Source organism: Notolepis coatsorum (genome assembly GCF_963971535.1).
Source record: "Notolepis coatsorum genome assembly, contig: SCAFFOLD_78, whole genome shotgun sequence".
Classification (NCBI taxonomy): Eukaryota; Metazoa; Chordata; class Actinopteri; order Aulopiformes; family Paralepididae; genus Notolepis; species Notolepis coatsorum.
This window is the reverse complement of record NW_028174160.1, coordinates 1,092,505-1,108,614: the sequence shown is the minus strand read 5'-3', so window position 1 is coordinate 1,108,614 and position 16,110 is coordinate 1,092,505. Positions and strand designations below refer to the sequence as shown.

Sequence of the window (16,110 nt, the reverse complement as noted above, 5' to 3'; positions counted from 1 at the left end):
CTTAACCAACTCCGAAACAATGCCTAACCTTAACCTTAACCTTAACCATGCCTAACCTTAACCATAGAAATTATATTGCCATTCTCTTTGACAAACTCTAACCTTAACCAGCTCCTTAACAGCGCCTAAACTTAACCGTTCTAACCTTAACCAACTCCGAAACAATGCCTAACCTTAACCTTAACCTTAACCATGCCTAACCTTAACCGGCGAAAGAATACACGTTAAAAAAAAATCACGTTAAAAAATATTTTCGATGGGATTCGAACTCGCCAGCAAACAAGCCATAGGATCCACAGCCATGTGTCCTTGCCAATTGAGCTATTGCTAGATACTGAATAAGGGGCGGTGACTTATATATATTGAGCTCCGCTCGTGTCGGATCTCATGCGCATGCGCGGGCACCTCGCGCGAGCACGCCGGCGCACGCACGCACCTGAGCGAGCACGCCGCCGCCGGTGCACGCACGGTAGCATTTGTCTGAAAAGAAGGGCGCTTTACCGCACTAGCGTGCGGTGACGAATGCGGAAGCATTTTTGCACTGCTTGCTTGGCATTAACGTACAGGCTGCCGGGAGCGGGATGGAAGCGTAGGGCACGCCTTACCAACCCCTCGATGCCCAAGGTGACCACTCCCACCACCCTGGCCTCTGGGAGGATGGGAGTCGGATCCTCAGTGGTTGGAGCCCCCTTGGAGTGTAACCGGGACAGGGAGTCGGCCTTCGTGTTTCGGGAACCAGGGCGAAAGGTCAGCGAGAAGTTGAACCGACTGAGGAAGCTGGCCCTCCTTGCCTGCCGGGCGTTGAGGCGCTTGGAAGCACGGATGTACGTCAAGTTCTTGTGGTCCGTACAAATGGTGAATGGTTCCTCGGCCCCCTCTAGCCAATGACGCCACTCCTCCAAGGCAGCCACAACCGCCAGTAGCTCCCGATTGCCGATGTCATAGTTCCTCTCGGCAGGGAGGAAACGACGTGAGTAGAAGGCGCACGGATGTACCTTCTGGTCCGTTGCCGACCGCTGAGACAAGATAGCCCCTAGTCCAGTATCCGAGGCGTCCACCTCTACAATGAACTGTCTCTTGGGGTCTGGGTGGAGCAAGACCGGGGCGGTGGTGAACCTCTTCTTGAGGGAACGGAACGCAGCACAAGCCGCTGGGGACCAGTCGAACGGCAGGGCGGGAGAGGTTAGCCTGGTAAGTGGTTCCGCCACCTGGCTGTAGTTCCGGATGAATCTTTGGTAGAAGTTTGCGAACCCGAGGAAGCTCTGTAGCTCCTTCCGAGAGGTGGGTTCCGGCCACTCCTCCACGGCCCGGATCTTGCGAGGGTCAGCTCGGGTCAAGCCGCTCTCCACGATGAAGCCCAGGTAATCGACGGAGTCGGAGTGAAATCGGCACTTCTCTGCCTTTGACGAAGAGCCGATTGTGGAGGAGGCGCTCCAGCACACAGCGGACATGCTGGATGTGTTCCTCGAGGGTCTTGGAGAAAATGAGGATGTCGTCCAGGTATACCACCACAAACTCCTCCAGCATGTCACGGAGGACGTCGTTCATGAGCGCCTGGAATACCGCCGGAGCGTTGGTGAGGCCGAACGGCATTACCAGGTACTCGTAGTGGCCCCTGGAAGTCTTGAAGGCGGTCTTCCATTCATCGCCTTCTCGGATATGGACCAGATGGTAGGCACTCCGGAGGTCCAGCTTGGTAAAGATGGTAGCCTGGGTGAGGGGCTCGAAGGTGGAGTTCACGAGAGGAAGAGGATACTTGTTCTTAATGGTGATCTCGTTGAGTTGGCGATAGTCGATGCAGGGTCGAAGGTCTCCATCCTTCTTCCCAACAAAAAAGAAACCGGCCGCCACCGGGCAGGAGGAAGGCCGAATGAGGCCTGCTGCCAAGGACTCAGAGATGTACTTCTCCATCGCTGCCTTCTCAGGGACGGTCAGACTGTAGAGGTGGCTGCCGGGAAGGGGAGCCCCAGAGCGGAGGTCGATGGCACAGTCGTAAGGCCGGTGAGGCGGAAGGGCCTGAGCCCGGGACTTACTGAAAACCTCCTCGAGGTCGTGGTACTCGGGGGGTATAGTCGAGAGGTCTGGGGGCGGCTCACAAAGGGATCTCCGGGGCGAGGGACAGGACGCCGCCTGTAGACACTGGGTATGACAGGAGGAGCTCCACCCCCTGATGGTACCGGAGGACCAGGCGATGTGGGGCTCATGCAGCGCGAGCCAGGGCCGACCCAGGACTACTGGGACAAGAGGGGATCTGGTGATAAAAAACTGGAGTCTCTCAACGTGGTTACCAGCAATGGTGAGAAGGACTGGACAGGTGCGTTGAGTGATGTCAGCCAGGCGGTGCTGGTCCAACACGAACACCACCAAGGGTCTCACGAGGTCCTCTAGTGGAATGTTGGCCTGGGTAGCAAACTCGAAATCCAGGAAACTCTCATCAGCACCCGAGTCAATGAGTGCCTCCACCATCGCCCGTTGTTCCGCCCAGGCCAGGGTGACGCTCATCAGATGGTTAGGTGGTGCACCGGTGGTGGAACGAGAAAAACGGCTCACCAGGATCTCCCGGGGTCCCGGCGAGCCTGGTCTTTTGGCCGGGTGGGGCAATTGGAGATACGGTGCCCATCCCGGCCGCAGTAGAGGCAAAGGCCGGACCTGAACCTGGCCTCCCGTTCAGCCTGGCTAAGGTGTGAGCGTCCCAGCTGCATGGGTTCCTCCTCGGGCACCAAACGGGAGGGGAAGGAACCACCAGTTGTGGAGGGAGCAGGACGGACCGCAGTACCGTCACGAGTGCGGCGGGTCTGGGGAACGTCTGGGGGTCCCAGTCGGGCTCTCTCACGCCTTCTCTCCCGGAGGCGTCCGTCGATGCGAATGGCGAGGTTGAATAGGTCCTCGAGGGAATCAGGCTCCTCACGGGTCGTGAGCTGGTCCCTTACAGCGTCGTTGAGACCCCTCATGAAGGTGAGACGAAGCGCTTGATTGTTCCAACCGCTCTCCGTTGCGGCCAGTCTGAACTCCAGCACGTAGTCGGTGACACTGCCACTGCCCTGCCGGAAGGTGCCCAACCGAGCTCCTGGGTCCTGGCCACGAGCTGGGTGGTGGAAAACCCTGAGGAGCTCTGCCACGAAGTCTGGGTAGGAAAAAAATAAATCAGCCCTCATTGACCAGGAGGCAGTAACCCACTGTGCTGCCCGGCCTGAGAGCAGGTTAGTCATGTAAGCCACTCGGGCTCCCTCTGAAGTAAATCGGCTGGGTTGATGAAGAAAAACCAACTCACACTGCATGATGAATGTGGCACAATCCTCGAAGTTACCATTAAACAACCGTGGTTCGGAGAGACGGGGCTCCCGAGGTGCGGGGTCGAGAGACGCGGGGTCCGCCACGGCTGCGGGTGGTGCTCTAGCCGGGACTCCTGAAGTAGGTGGGGTTACAAGCAGGTCGTTAAATGCTTCACTCAACGTCTGTAATTGGTGAAGAATATCAGCCTGCTGATTACCCTGGGCTGTCTGCAGGGTAGCCAGAGAGCTATGGGACTCCTGAATAGGCAGGACCTGGGCTCGGAGGTCCTGTACAGCAGCCGCAGCCGCACCTAACTGTAGGCTGTGGTCGTTGGTCAATTCGATCTGGACCGCCAACGCTGCCCTGACTCTGTCTGTGTCGGCTGGGGTCGTCATGGTCGGGTCGTAATGTTATGGTTTGAAACCGACCCCAACAGCACGGCACAGACAGGTAGTTCAGAGTTAGCCAAATACTAGGGCGTATTTATTACAGAATCAGAAAAGAGCTAAATAACAATCAGGATAACAAAAAGGGAGAACGTTTTTGGCAGAGTTGTCTGCGGCTCTGCAGATCCTCCCGGTATAGAGGTGGGGAAACGGCGTAGCGCCACTGCCTCTGCGGCTCTGCAGATACTCCCAGATCCAACTCGGGGAGGAAACGGAGAGAGAGAGTGGTCAATAAACAATCCAACTGAACACAGAGGCAGTGCAGTCCAGTCCTCCTTAGCTGAGTCCAGTATAAATCACAAGTGACTTGATCTTCGGTGTTACCAACACACAAGTTTAGCTGAGCCCAGAACAATCACACGTGACTTTAATCTTCAGTGTTACCAACACACAAGTTTAGCTGAGTCCAGTACAAAACAAAAACGGTATTTCTTCAGTGTTATCCAAACACACAAAAAACAGATAATCCAAAAGGTTCGTTCCAAAAACTCACCAAAGCGCAAACGCGCAAAGCGGGCAACGAGGCACAGCTCCAACGGATGATAGAGATACACAACAGCGGCGACTTCCAGAGACGTCCTGAAGAAAAAGTAGACGAGGCACAACAACGGGGGGAACAGGCAAAGTAGCAGTAGTAATCCAAAACGACCCGACAACGATTGACAGAAAGGCCCGAGTATATGAAGCTTCTGGAGCGCTGATTACAAACAACAACAGGTGCGTGATGGAAATTGGTAATCGCTCCTGAAGCGTGTGGCGGGGAATGGACCAATCCTCACAGTACCTTGAAGAAGCGTGTGGCGGGGAATGGGCCAATCCTCACACTTTCAACTGTGACAATACAGAAGGTTAGCCCTTTACTATCACACAACCGATGGCAATGCTCCATCATTAGCATCATTAGCTCCGCGAATGCAGAGCTAATGATGCTAATGATGGAGCATCACCGTCGGTTGTGTGATAGTAAAGGGTTAACCTTCTATCGTGTGGCAGTGAAAGGGTTAATCCTTGAAGTGTCTATTTTAATATTCTGCCAGGTAACAGGTTGAAATAATGTCCCATGGGGTTTATTTTCAACCCTTTATTATACACCTATCCTTAACCAAAACCTGAAAAAGAAAACAGCATAACTTTTGAGGCTCCCCAAACAAGTTTGACCCAAGGAATTCAGTAAAATTGTAATTTTTAAGATTCAAACATCTTGATTCTATTTCAGGACAAGAAAATGCAACAAAAAAAGCTGAAAATGTTTAGATCACATCTCTATTTTGATATTTTCCCACTTTACTAAAATGTAGTCCATTGGATGAGATCAATCTGAGGTTAATATTGGAAATACAATGTTAATACAGATTTTCTCCATGCTGTTATGCCCTAAATATTGTACTCACTAGTAATATTACTCTGTTGAACAGTAAAGGACAATAATAAATCCTTATAATTCCATATCATTTCTTGAGCAAGTAAGTCAACGTTGATTGAGATGTCTCCCGTATCTGACTCTCTTAAACCTATCAGATATGTTTTAAACCCATTTACCACTTTTTCTGTTTATCACCGGACATTAAATCTCATTCAGAATGAATCAACATGTCAGGTTCTAACCTGACAGAAGCTTTCCAGATGAAATGTGTGAAGTATCCTGGTTTAAAGTAGATGATTCCATGGTATCATTAAAGTTAGCTTCTGTAATGCCATTAAACAGTGAAATGGATTCACCTATGACCTTTTGTTTTATTTTCTATTGATTATGTATGTGATATATGACTGATTTACACTGAATGTTTCATATTTGTATGTGTATTGTGGCAATTCCAGGTGTAGGGGTGGCAGAAAAAAAACATGACTAATGGGGATCCTAATAAACATAAACAGTGACCTCTAGGAAAAAGGGCCCCCTCTTGGTATTGTACTTAAATTTTTTGGTCTGATGTGTGGGTCCATCTACACTCATTGCACACACATCCACATGCACATCAGGGACGTCCACGCCGCTCACTTTGCTCTGCTTTGGTCGACATCGACCTGCATTTAATGTGACGCCGATCTGCATATTCTTTTTTTCTCTTTTTTTTTCTTTCTCTTTTTCCATCTTTCTCTCATCCCAATGTTAGTTGTTATGCCAGTTCCCAATCCCCTTCCTGGTCGTTGCGCACTCTACCCCCTACCGTCGGTCTGGGAGGGTGGAGACTATCACATGCTTCCTCTGACACATATGTAGCCAGCCCACTGCTTCTTTTCACCTGGCAGCGTGGACTCTCACTGGGGGAGTGTAACGTGTGGAAGGAACACACTACCTCTCCCATATCCTTCACTCGCTGTGCAGGCGCCCCGACCGACCTGTAGGAGTCGCTGTTTACAACGACCAGGACCCACCCTCGCCGGCTTCCCACCCGCTAACACTGATAATTGTGTCAGTGTGGACGGTCGGCCAGGCCAGAGGCACCACAGCTGGATTCGACCCCACTGGCTCTGTGGTGGTAGACAGACGCTTAGTCCGCTGCAACGCCGATCTGCATTTTACTCTGACCACTCGCTCCGTGCCAAGTGAGAGTGGGGCAGGATCATGATTAAATGGGTAGGATTGGTTCGGTAAAACGTTGGCAGGTAGACGACGCTAAATTTAGTTTTACTATCGCTAATCGTCACCCATTCCAATTCATATACATTTGGACCATGTCTTTTTTCATCATCTGAAGAAACTTGAGATGTTTGAATGACTTTTCTAAATGAAGTGTGCAATTATCGAAATATTGGAAACGGAGATAACACAGACTCTTTATTTTGTCATCGGATGACGACGACATGACAGAAGTTGAACAGCGTGGGAAACATTTTGTAAACTGGTGCGAGACATGTAGGAAATTGGTCCGCGGAGGTCCGCTCGACTATGAAAGCTCAAATAGTCCGCTCCGCGCACTGTCCGCTCTACCGCGGGAGCACCTTTAGGGTGGTGGCTGGCTAGCTTTAATCAGATCCGTCTTCAATTAGGCTTGACATCGAATCTTCACAGTCCAAGTGCCCTCTTTGGAACTTATTATTTATCAAAGATTTGAACTCTGTTAGAATATTATGTTCTAACCCCATCAGGCTATTCTGTATTCTGTATATGTTCAGTTAAATGGAGGTTTGTCTGTAAGGTGGAGGGCCGAGCTGTTGACCTGTTGACCTGAGACTGTTGACCTGTTGACCTGTTGACCTGAGACTGTTGACCTGTTGACCTGTTGACCTGAGACTGTTGACCTGTTGACCTGTTGACCTGTTGACCTGTTGACCTGAGACTGTTGACCTGTTGACCTGAGACTGTTGACCTGTTGACCTGTTGACCTGAGACTGTTGACCTGTTGACCTCTTGACCTGAGACTGTTGACCTGAGACTGTTGACCTGTTGACCTGCTGACCTGAGGCTGTTGAAGTGATATTACATGATAGTAAATTCATAGATGTGTTTGTTTTCTTAACTATTAAATGGATTTTGTAAACTTAACTTGGACTTAATGACTTGGGACTTGAATTGAGAAGTGACATTAATGACTTGGGACTTGAATTGAGAAGTGACATTAATGACTTGGGACTTGACTTGAGAAGTGACATTAATGACTTGGGACTTGACTTGAGAAGTGACATTAATGACTTGGGACTAGAGCATGGTTGACGCACCTATCTATCTCTCTAGCCCGAGCGAACAGAGGTAATCCTTCATCCAGTGTTTATTCCAGACAGGGTCCTTTATCCTCTTAAGCCCTAGAGGTCCGGTACCGGACCGTCAAAAATGTCACGCCATAAATAGATCAATACAGTCCGTATCAATTAATCAAACATTATTTTTTTTTAATGTAGCCAAGAGTAAAGATCATAACCATATCAAAACAGCAGTCAAGGTGTATATTTTCAGCACTACGTTTGTTTACCAAAGATTTTAAGTGTTATATGAAAAATATGAGTTTATAGAAATCTCAGCGCATCGAGTCAGAAACCGGCGGATATTGACACGAGGAAATGGGCGCAACCAAAAGTTAGTATACTCTTTTGAAAGAAGAGACCCAGGGCTTTCGATTTTCATAAAAGTACACTACCCAGCTCATGCCAGTGGCTGTCAGATTTGAGCCGTCAGATGTGAAATAGTTTTTCAACATAATTGTTCATGATTATGTCTCACGGTCGAACAAACCTGAACGTTATTGCCATAAAATAGAACGTAGCTAGTTTCTTTACCTTTCTGTGAGCGTCTAGAAAAAAAAACATGTTGTAATCTGATGAAAAATGGCAGAGCTATTTACATTGTAAAAAAGTAACTGTACTTACAGTAGATTTCATTCACCGTTTTGCTGCCCTGTCAGGGGCGCCTGGTGGTACTAAATCCAGATTGAACTCTGCCATTGTAAAGATGAGATTTGGCCCAATCCATAGATGTATGACTTGGCCATAATATGGTAATTTATAGGCCTGATATTCTATATTCTACATTCATATTTCAAATTGCATGTGTCCGGATGGAAAAATGTAATACTGTATCTACAAAAAACCCCGTAAATCATCTGCCCTTTATTCATTTGCTCAGTGGCAATTTTTCAATTGGTAAAAATGTGAGGAACAAATTGTAAAGCGCTTTGGATGAAAGCTGCTATATAAATGCAGCCATTTACCATTTATACACAGCATTTGGTCCTTGATGGTTTGCTGTGTCTCCAAATTCATGAAGACGTAAACTGGCCCGCGTTCACGTTCACAAGCAATTAATCCGACCAATGTTTCCCCCTGAAAGAGAGAACGCTGAAATATTCATGCCTCAATTTCCCTGAACAAAACTACAAAACGCATTATTTCCTCGTTTAGATTCCCTGCCACGTGAAAGAGAAGTTAGATGGATTTGTTTCACTTCAATAATGACCTTTGGGTGGAAAGTGCAGCGTGACTGGGCTTTGTGTGAGGGTTTCCTCATTACACGCAATATGGCTGTAAGTAATCAATAGTGTATTAAAGGTGGAGGCGGCGCGTGCGTGCATGCGTGCATGTGTGCGTGTGTGTGTGTCGTCTCGGTGTGCATACCGGTTTACGAGCTCGTGTGTGTTTTAACGGCTTGTGCGCCGGCTCGTAAAGTGCGTCGGAGCACTTTACGAGCGTACGTTTGGAGCGCGGCCCGGATCGCCAGGGAAAGTGGTTCTTCCTGCACGACGTCGTTTACAACCAGCTCCGCTCTGTGCGCTGAGCCGCACCAAGGGCACAGATGTAATAAACTGTTGGGGTTCCGGGGAGGGAGGCGCTGAATAACGGCGAGAGCTCTTCAGTGAATAGAAGCGTCCGCACAGCTGACCTCCAGATGGGGCTCTCCCACTGATTGGAGAGTCAGCGGAAAAACACAAAAACTCCTATCTACCACTGGGTACACATACAATACAAAACACCAATCTACCACTGGGTACACATACAATACAAAACACCTATCTACCACTGGGTACACATACAATACAAAACACCTATCTACCAGTGTGTACACATACAATACAAAACACCTATCTACCACTGGGTATACATACAATACAAAACACCTATCTACCCCTGGGTACACATACAATACAAAACACCTATCTACCACTGGGTACACATACAATACAAAACACCTATCTACCAATGGGTACACATACAATACAAAACACCTATCTACCAGTGTGTACACATACAATACAAAACACCTATCTACCAGTGTGTACACATACAATACAAAACACCTATCTACCAGTGTGTACACATACAATACAAAACACCTATCTACCAGTGTGTACACATACACTACAAAACACCTATCTACCAGTGGGTACGCATACAATACAAAACACCTATCTACCACTGGGTACACATACAATACAAAACACCTATCTACCAGTGTGTACACATACAATACAAAACACCTATCTACCAGTGTGTACACATACAGTACAAAACACCTATCTACCAGTGTGTACACATACAGTACAAAACACCTATCTACCAGTGGGTATACATACAGTACAAAACACCTATCTACCAGTGGGTATACATACAATACAAAACACCTATCTACCACTGGGTATGCATACAATACAAAACACCTATCTACCAGTGTGTACACATACAATACAAAACACCTATCTACCACTGGGTACGCATACAATACAAAACACCTATCTACCACTGGGTACACATACAATACAAAACACCTATCTACCACTGGGTACGCATACAATACAAAACACCTATCTACCACTGGGTATACATACAATACAAAACACCTATCTACCAGTGTGTACACATACAATACAAAACACCTATCTACCACTGGGTACACATACAATAAAAAACACCTATCTACCAGTGGGTACACATAGAATACAAAACACATATCTACCAGTGTGTACACATACAATACAAAACACCTATCTACCAGTGTGTACACATACAATACAAAACACCTATCTACCAGTGGGTACGCATACAATACAAAACACCTATCTACCAGTGTGTACACATACAGTACAAAACACCTATCTACCAGTGGGTACACATACAGTACAAAACACCTATCTACCAGTGTGTACACATACACTACAAAACACCTATCTACCAGTGGGTACGCATACAATACAAAACACCTATCTACCACTGGGTACACATACAATACAAAACACCTATCTACCACTGGGTACGCATACAATACAAAACACCTATCTACCACTGGGTATACATACAATACAAAACACATATCTACCAGTGTGTACACATACAATACAAAACACCTATCTACCACTGGGTACACATACAATACAAAACACCTATCTACCAGTGGGTACACATAGAATACAAAACACATATCTACCAGTGTGTACACATACAATACAAAACACCTATCTACCAGTGTGTACACATACAGTACAAAACACCTATCTACCAGTGTGTACACATACAGTACAAAACACCTATCTACCAGTGGGTATACATACAGTACAAAACACCTATCTACCAGTGGGTATACATACAATACAAAACACCTATCTACCACTGGGTATGCATACAATACAAAACACCTATCTACCAGTGTGTACACATACAATACAAAACACCTATCTACCACTGGGTACGCATACAATACAAAACACCTATCTACCACTGGGTACACATACAATACAAAACACCTATCTACCACTGGGTACACATACAATACAAAACACCTATCTACCAGTGGGTACACATAGAATACAAAACACATATCTACCAGTGTACAGCTGGGAAAAGTCCTGGAACAGCTGTTTGCCTGCCGTTATGACGTCGTTTTGGTGTGGTTAATGTTAACAATGACCAGCGGGGGCGCTCTCATACAGCTGGTGACAACGTGCTGGACGAGCTCCGCCCTCGGCAAAATGAGAGAGAGGCAGAGAGAGAGTGCCGTGGACTTTACTGGACTAGGAAGTAAATATTGCGTCTCTTCTGTCGGCAGTGGATTTAGCTCTCAATCAGTAAGCTCTTAATTTATATACATTACTATTGAAATGCATTTTTCTCAGTCACAGCGTTACAGACCAGCGTTAAACGTTCCAGAGACGGTAAGTTAATTTAACTTATTCTAGTCTAAAGAAACCTATATATTACTATTTGTTAATCAGAGCGTTATTTGGTTATAACACCGTGTGTGCGTCGTGTGTGTGCGTGCGTGCGCGATATATGTTACTATTGATTAATGCGTTTGTTAATATAACACTGTGTGTGCGCGCTTGATAAAACAAAGCATACTGTATTACTGTGTGTTTATATTGTGAGCAAGTCAAGCAAGTGTAATTGAACACAATACATGCTGACATCATGACATGCATCTTGCTGTTTGTCATTCTATTGCTAATGCCAGGTAATGTGAATTAATGTCACAAAACGAATCCCTTGGATAGGATAAAACAAATCATCTACTGTATTACTGTGTGTTTATATTGTGAGCAAGTCAAGCAAGTGTAATTGAACACAATACATGCCTTTTTGAAATCAACCAAGATAATGGAGAAATATCAGTCAAGTCCGAAATCGACCGTGAAACCATTGGCAACGGAAGTTTTGTTGAGGTTGTTGTGATTGTTAAGGTACATGTCTCTTTTATTTATTTATTTCCAATAATAATGATTTAAATTACTACTACTAGTCTTAGCAGTAGCAGTTGTCATAGTAGTAGTAGTAGTAGTAGTAGTAGTAGTAGTAGTAGTAGTAGTAGTAGTAGTAGCAGTAGTAGTGTAGCAGTTGTAGTAGTAGTAATAGTAGTACTAGTATTAAATATGAGCCTAGCAGTAAAGTTATCAATTATCTCCTCTCCTCTCCTCTCCTCTCCTCTCCTCTCCTCTCCTCTCCTCTCCTCTCCTCTCCTCTCTTCTCTTCTCTTCTCTTCTAGGCTACTGAGGCTAATCTGAACATCCATGGGGTGTATGCCTTCACCACTGCAGAGGTACAGATCAGAATTCTCGACATAAACGACAACAAACCCGAATTCTACAGGTGCGAAGATACATGTGTCCCGCAGGACACCTTCACAGGAGAGATTATTGAGCACTCATCAGGATCCATCCCCCTCGACATCACTGTCAGAGATGCGGACCAGGTCACAGGATTTTTTTTTTTTTTTTTTTTATTCTTTAAAAAGATAAACAAAAACAGAGATATTGAAAAGAAAAAAACAGTCTCTAATTTGATGTTTATTAGATTAGATTAAAATGTATTGTCATTATACAGCACAAGTACAGTACAACAAAAAGAAGTTTGGCATCTAACCAGAGTGTACCAGACTGTAACAGTTAAGTGCAATAATAATATACAATGTACAAGTAATTAAATGTGATATATATAACAAGCTACTGGTAATATATGCAACATGTATTTACAGTATAATTATATAAAGTGATACAGGTAATGTACTAAGATAAGATAAGATATTCCTTTATTGATCCGCTTGGGGAAATGCGGGCATCATACAGTAGTAGCATGGGGGGGGGGGGGGGGGGGTACATGGGAGAGGGGCATGGTAATAGTATAATACATTAATATAGGCAATACAACTATTGTAATGATACAAATAAGCAGTGTAAACAATATAATTAACTCTGAATATAAGAATATGGTGGTAAGCCATGCTGGCCAGTGGTATAACTATTGAGAGTAGGTATGGGATATATACAGATATAGATATAATATATACTGTACATATTATTAAATTTTATTATACAGGTATGTGAATAGGGAGGGATATATGCAGACATATCCAACAATTATAGATACATATATATACAGTATATACTGTATAATATAATTATTATCACTGTTTCAAAACACTTCAATGAAAAAAGCAGAGACCATGTTGTCCTGTTGTACTGTCCAACTGTATGACACATAACAAGACCTGAGTGGTTACTTGTGATTAAGTATGAATCATTATGTTTATTGTGCAGGGAGGACAAATCAAGCTAACCCTGGCTGGAGACGTCAAGGATGTGTTCGCCGTAGTTCCTGTGTTTACCGTTGCAGAAAGCGCAACTCAAGTTCAACTCATGGTCCAAAAACCCTTGGAGCTGGATTTTGAAAAGAAAGAATTTATGGTTGTGCAGGTAAGGAGATGGAAAATGTAAGAATTGAAATATCAAAGTTGCTTTATGTAGAGTAATCATTAAAACATCACTACTTCATACAGTATGCTGTTCGGTTGGTACTGTGTACAGTCAGTACATCACTACTTCATATGTTCTGTTGGTACTGTGTACAGTCAGTACATCACTACTTCATATGTTCTGGTGGTACTGTGTACAGTCAGTACATCACTACTTCATACAGTATGTTGTTCTGTTGGTACTGTGTACAGTCAGTACATCACTACTTCATACAGTATGTTGTTCCGTTGGTACTGTGTACAGTCAGTACATCACTACTTCAGTGTTGTAGTCGAGTCACTAAATATCGAGTCTGAGTCGAGTGTCGAGTCCCCAGTGTTTGAGTCAGAGTCCAAGTCCAAGTCACCAAAGAAGAGCCCAAGTCGAGTCCCCATTACCCGAGTCCGAGTCCAAGTCATCAAGGTTGAGTCCACTCCATTCTGGCAGTCGAAGAGCTGACATACAAATAAAAAAAGGTCTACATTATACATAAATGACACAGCGTTCACCATTTAAAATGGAGTTTATTTACTTTGTGACACAATAGCCACAATAAATAGACACAATAAAGAAATCTAACCCTAACTAACCTTACTGTCATGCACTTGTCCTAATAAACTAACCTACACTGTAGCACTCAACACTTTGATGAACATTGTTACTCAGCTGATAGAGTTGTACCCTTCCTGATGACTTGTCGTACAGAACTTGTAAGTCGCTTTGGATAAAAGCGTCAGCTAAATGACTAAATGTAAATGTAAATAGCCAAACAAATGCACTAGCCATCAATATCTTATTACAAATGATTAGGGCCTATTACCTGATACAGAGACTGATACAGTCTCTGACATCACAAATCAGCACATTTTCAGATGACTCAGTTCAGTGAGGGTGAATATTGTGAGAGGAGAATTGGAAGAATGCGCCAATATGAGAATTAGAGACATAGATCATATTAAAGGGGAACTATTTTACTATTTCTTTCACTATTTGGGCACTTTTACACAATTCCTGTGAGTCTATGGAACACCTCTGTAATATATATATATTTTTTATTCATTGTTTTGTATTTCTAATCAAGTCCTCAAAAACAGCATTTTTCTACCTCAAGATCTTAAGCCGTTTTGAGCCTGGGCTCCAACCACAATGGTAATGGTTCTGGGGGAGAGAAAGAAATGAGACAAATTATTTCTAATCTATTTCTTTTTTCTTTCGCTGCAGCTCCCACTGTTGCAGCGACCACAGACCAACCCAACAACATCCCTGCCTGTATCCTCTCACTGTACCAAGACCATCCCCATGCCCCTCTCTCCAGACATAGGCATACCAACACCACAGCACATCCAGAGCTTTGATCTTGAGGAAGCAAGACAACTACAACTGCAAATGACGGGACAGGCTGCATGTCCACTGTGGCACAAGGAGCGAGAGGGCAGGCTGACTGCATCAGAATTTGGCAAGATACTAAAGAGAGAGAATTTCAGATGCCTTCATACAGTCCACATATTACCCCAAGCCCTTCACTGCTACAGGCTCAGCTGAAGGAGAAGGAGGAGGAGAACAGACAGGCAGCCCGAGACCCAGTCTTGCAGGAGGGTTAAGGGGGTTAAGCGTCTTGCTCAAGGACACTTACATTGGAATGCGATGGCTGCAACCCCCACACCATTGAAATGCTAATTGTCCACCACCTAGTATTTATCGTTGCCATTTGAGAGTTCACACTCTACCATAGCAGTCATCAAAAAGGATCATGGATCATCTTTAGACAAATAAATTGATACTAATAATAGATTACTTTGAACCTTGCACCTTATTAAACCTTGTCTAAAGATTAGATTAGATTAAAATGTATTGTCATTATACAGCACAAGTAGGTCCATGCAGGAGCAGCAGCAGGCCACCACCCAACTCTTCCTGCAGATGATGGGGACTTTTGCAAGAGCCATATTGCCTCAATCTCAGACCCCGCCGGCACCACAGTGGATGCCCACAGCTCAAATGATGCCCCCACGTGCCTGGCCCAAGACATTGCCTCCAACTAACCATGCCACATCAGTTTGTAGAGGCTTTTGGCAATCGTGTTGCGGTTATTCTGGACTGCTTTGAAATTGGCACTGAGACCATCAAATCTGAAAGCGCAGGCACAGACATATTCCCACTACAAGCAAAAGCACACTGTTAAGTACCTGATTGGCATTACACCACAGGGGTCTATCTCTTTCATTTCCAAAGGGTGGGGAGGGCGTGTAAGTGACAAGCATCTGACCGAGAACAGTGGTCTCCTCAATAAACTGTTGCCTGGAGACTTGGTTTTAGCAGACCGTGGATTTGACATTGGGGACCATGTTTCATTAATGTGTGCATCTGTGAAAATCCCTGGATTCACAAGCGGACGTGCCCAGATGGATCCAAAATCTGTAGAAGAGACACAGCAAATAGCTCACCTCAGGGTCCATGTTGAAAGAGTGATCGGTTTGGTACGCAATAAGTATCGCATGCTACATAATACCATACCAGTCCAACTGCTGGTTCCATTTGAAGGCGAGGACTTTTCTTTCATTGACAAGATTGTGACTGTGTGCTGTGCCTTAACGAATATGTGCCACAGTGTTGTTATGAAACCACCAGACCATGCGTTACCAGATAGTGAGGGAGAGACGGAGTTATCTGTTATCTGTTATGCTAAAGCTAAAATGGAAAATCAAGGCCTCTTAGTTTTACTGATGTGGATTATTTAAATT

At 45.0% G+C, this 16,110-nt stretch overlaps 1 protein-coding gene across 1 annotated transcript; it reads left to right on the top strand.

The window, feature by feature from the left end:
* The first annotated feature begins 11,194 nt into the window (after positions 1–11,194).
* On the top strand, positions 11,195–15,751 carry LOC311247622 (cadherin-related family member 2-like). Its single transcript, XM_084338645.1, has 4 exons — positions 11,195–11,296; positions 12,124–12,330; positions 13,175–13,330; positions 14,591–15,751. Exons 1-4 carry the CDS (start codon positions 11,243–11,245, stop codon positions 14,909–14,911), a joined length of 738 nt encoding a protein of 245 aa, XP_084194771.1. The 5' UTR covers positions 11,195–11,242; the 3' UTR covers positions 14,912–15,751.
* Positions 15,752–16,110: the final 359 nt, after the last annotated feature.

What these genes read in the sequence shown, in the direction of transcription:
- LOC311247622 (XM_084338645.1), top strand. Translation starts at nt 11,243, where the DNA reads ATGCATTTTTCTCAGTCACAGCGTTACAGACCAGCGTTAAACGTTCCA. An exon ending in CGTTAAACGTTCCAGAGACG is followed by an intron (nt 11,297 to 12,123) that starts GTAAGTTAATTT and finishes CTTCTCTTCTAG; the next exon opens with GCTACTGAGGCTAATCTGAA. An exon ending in AAGAATTTATGGTTGTGCAG is followed by an intron (nt 13,331 to 14,590) that starts GTAAGGAGATGG and finishes CTTTCGCTGCAG; the next exon opens with CTCCCACTGTTGCAGCGACC.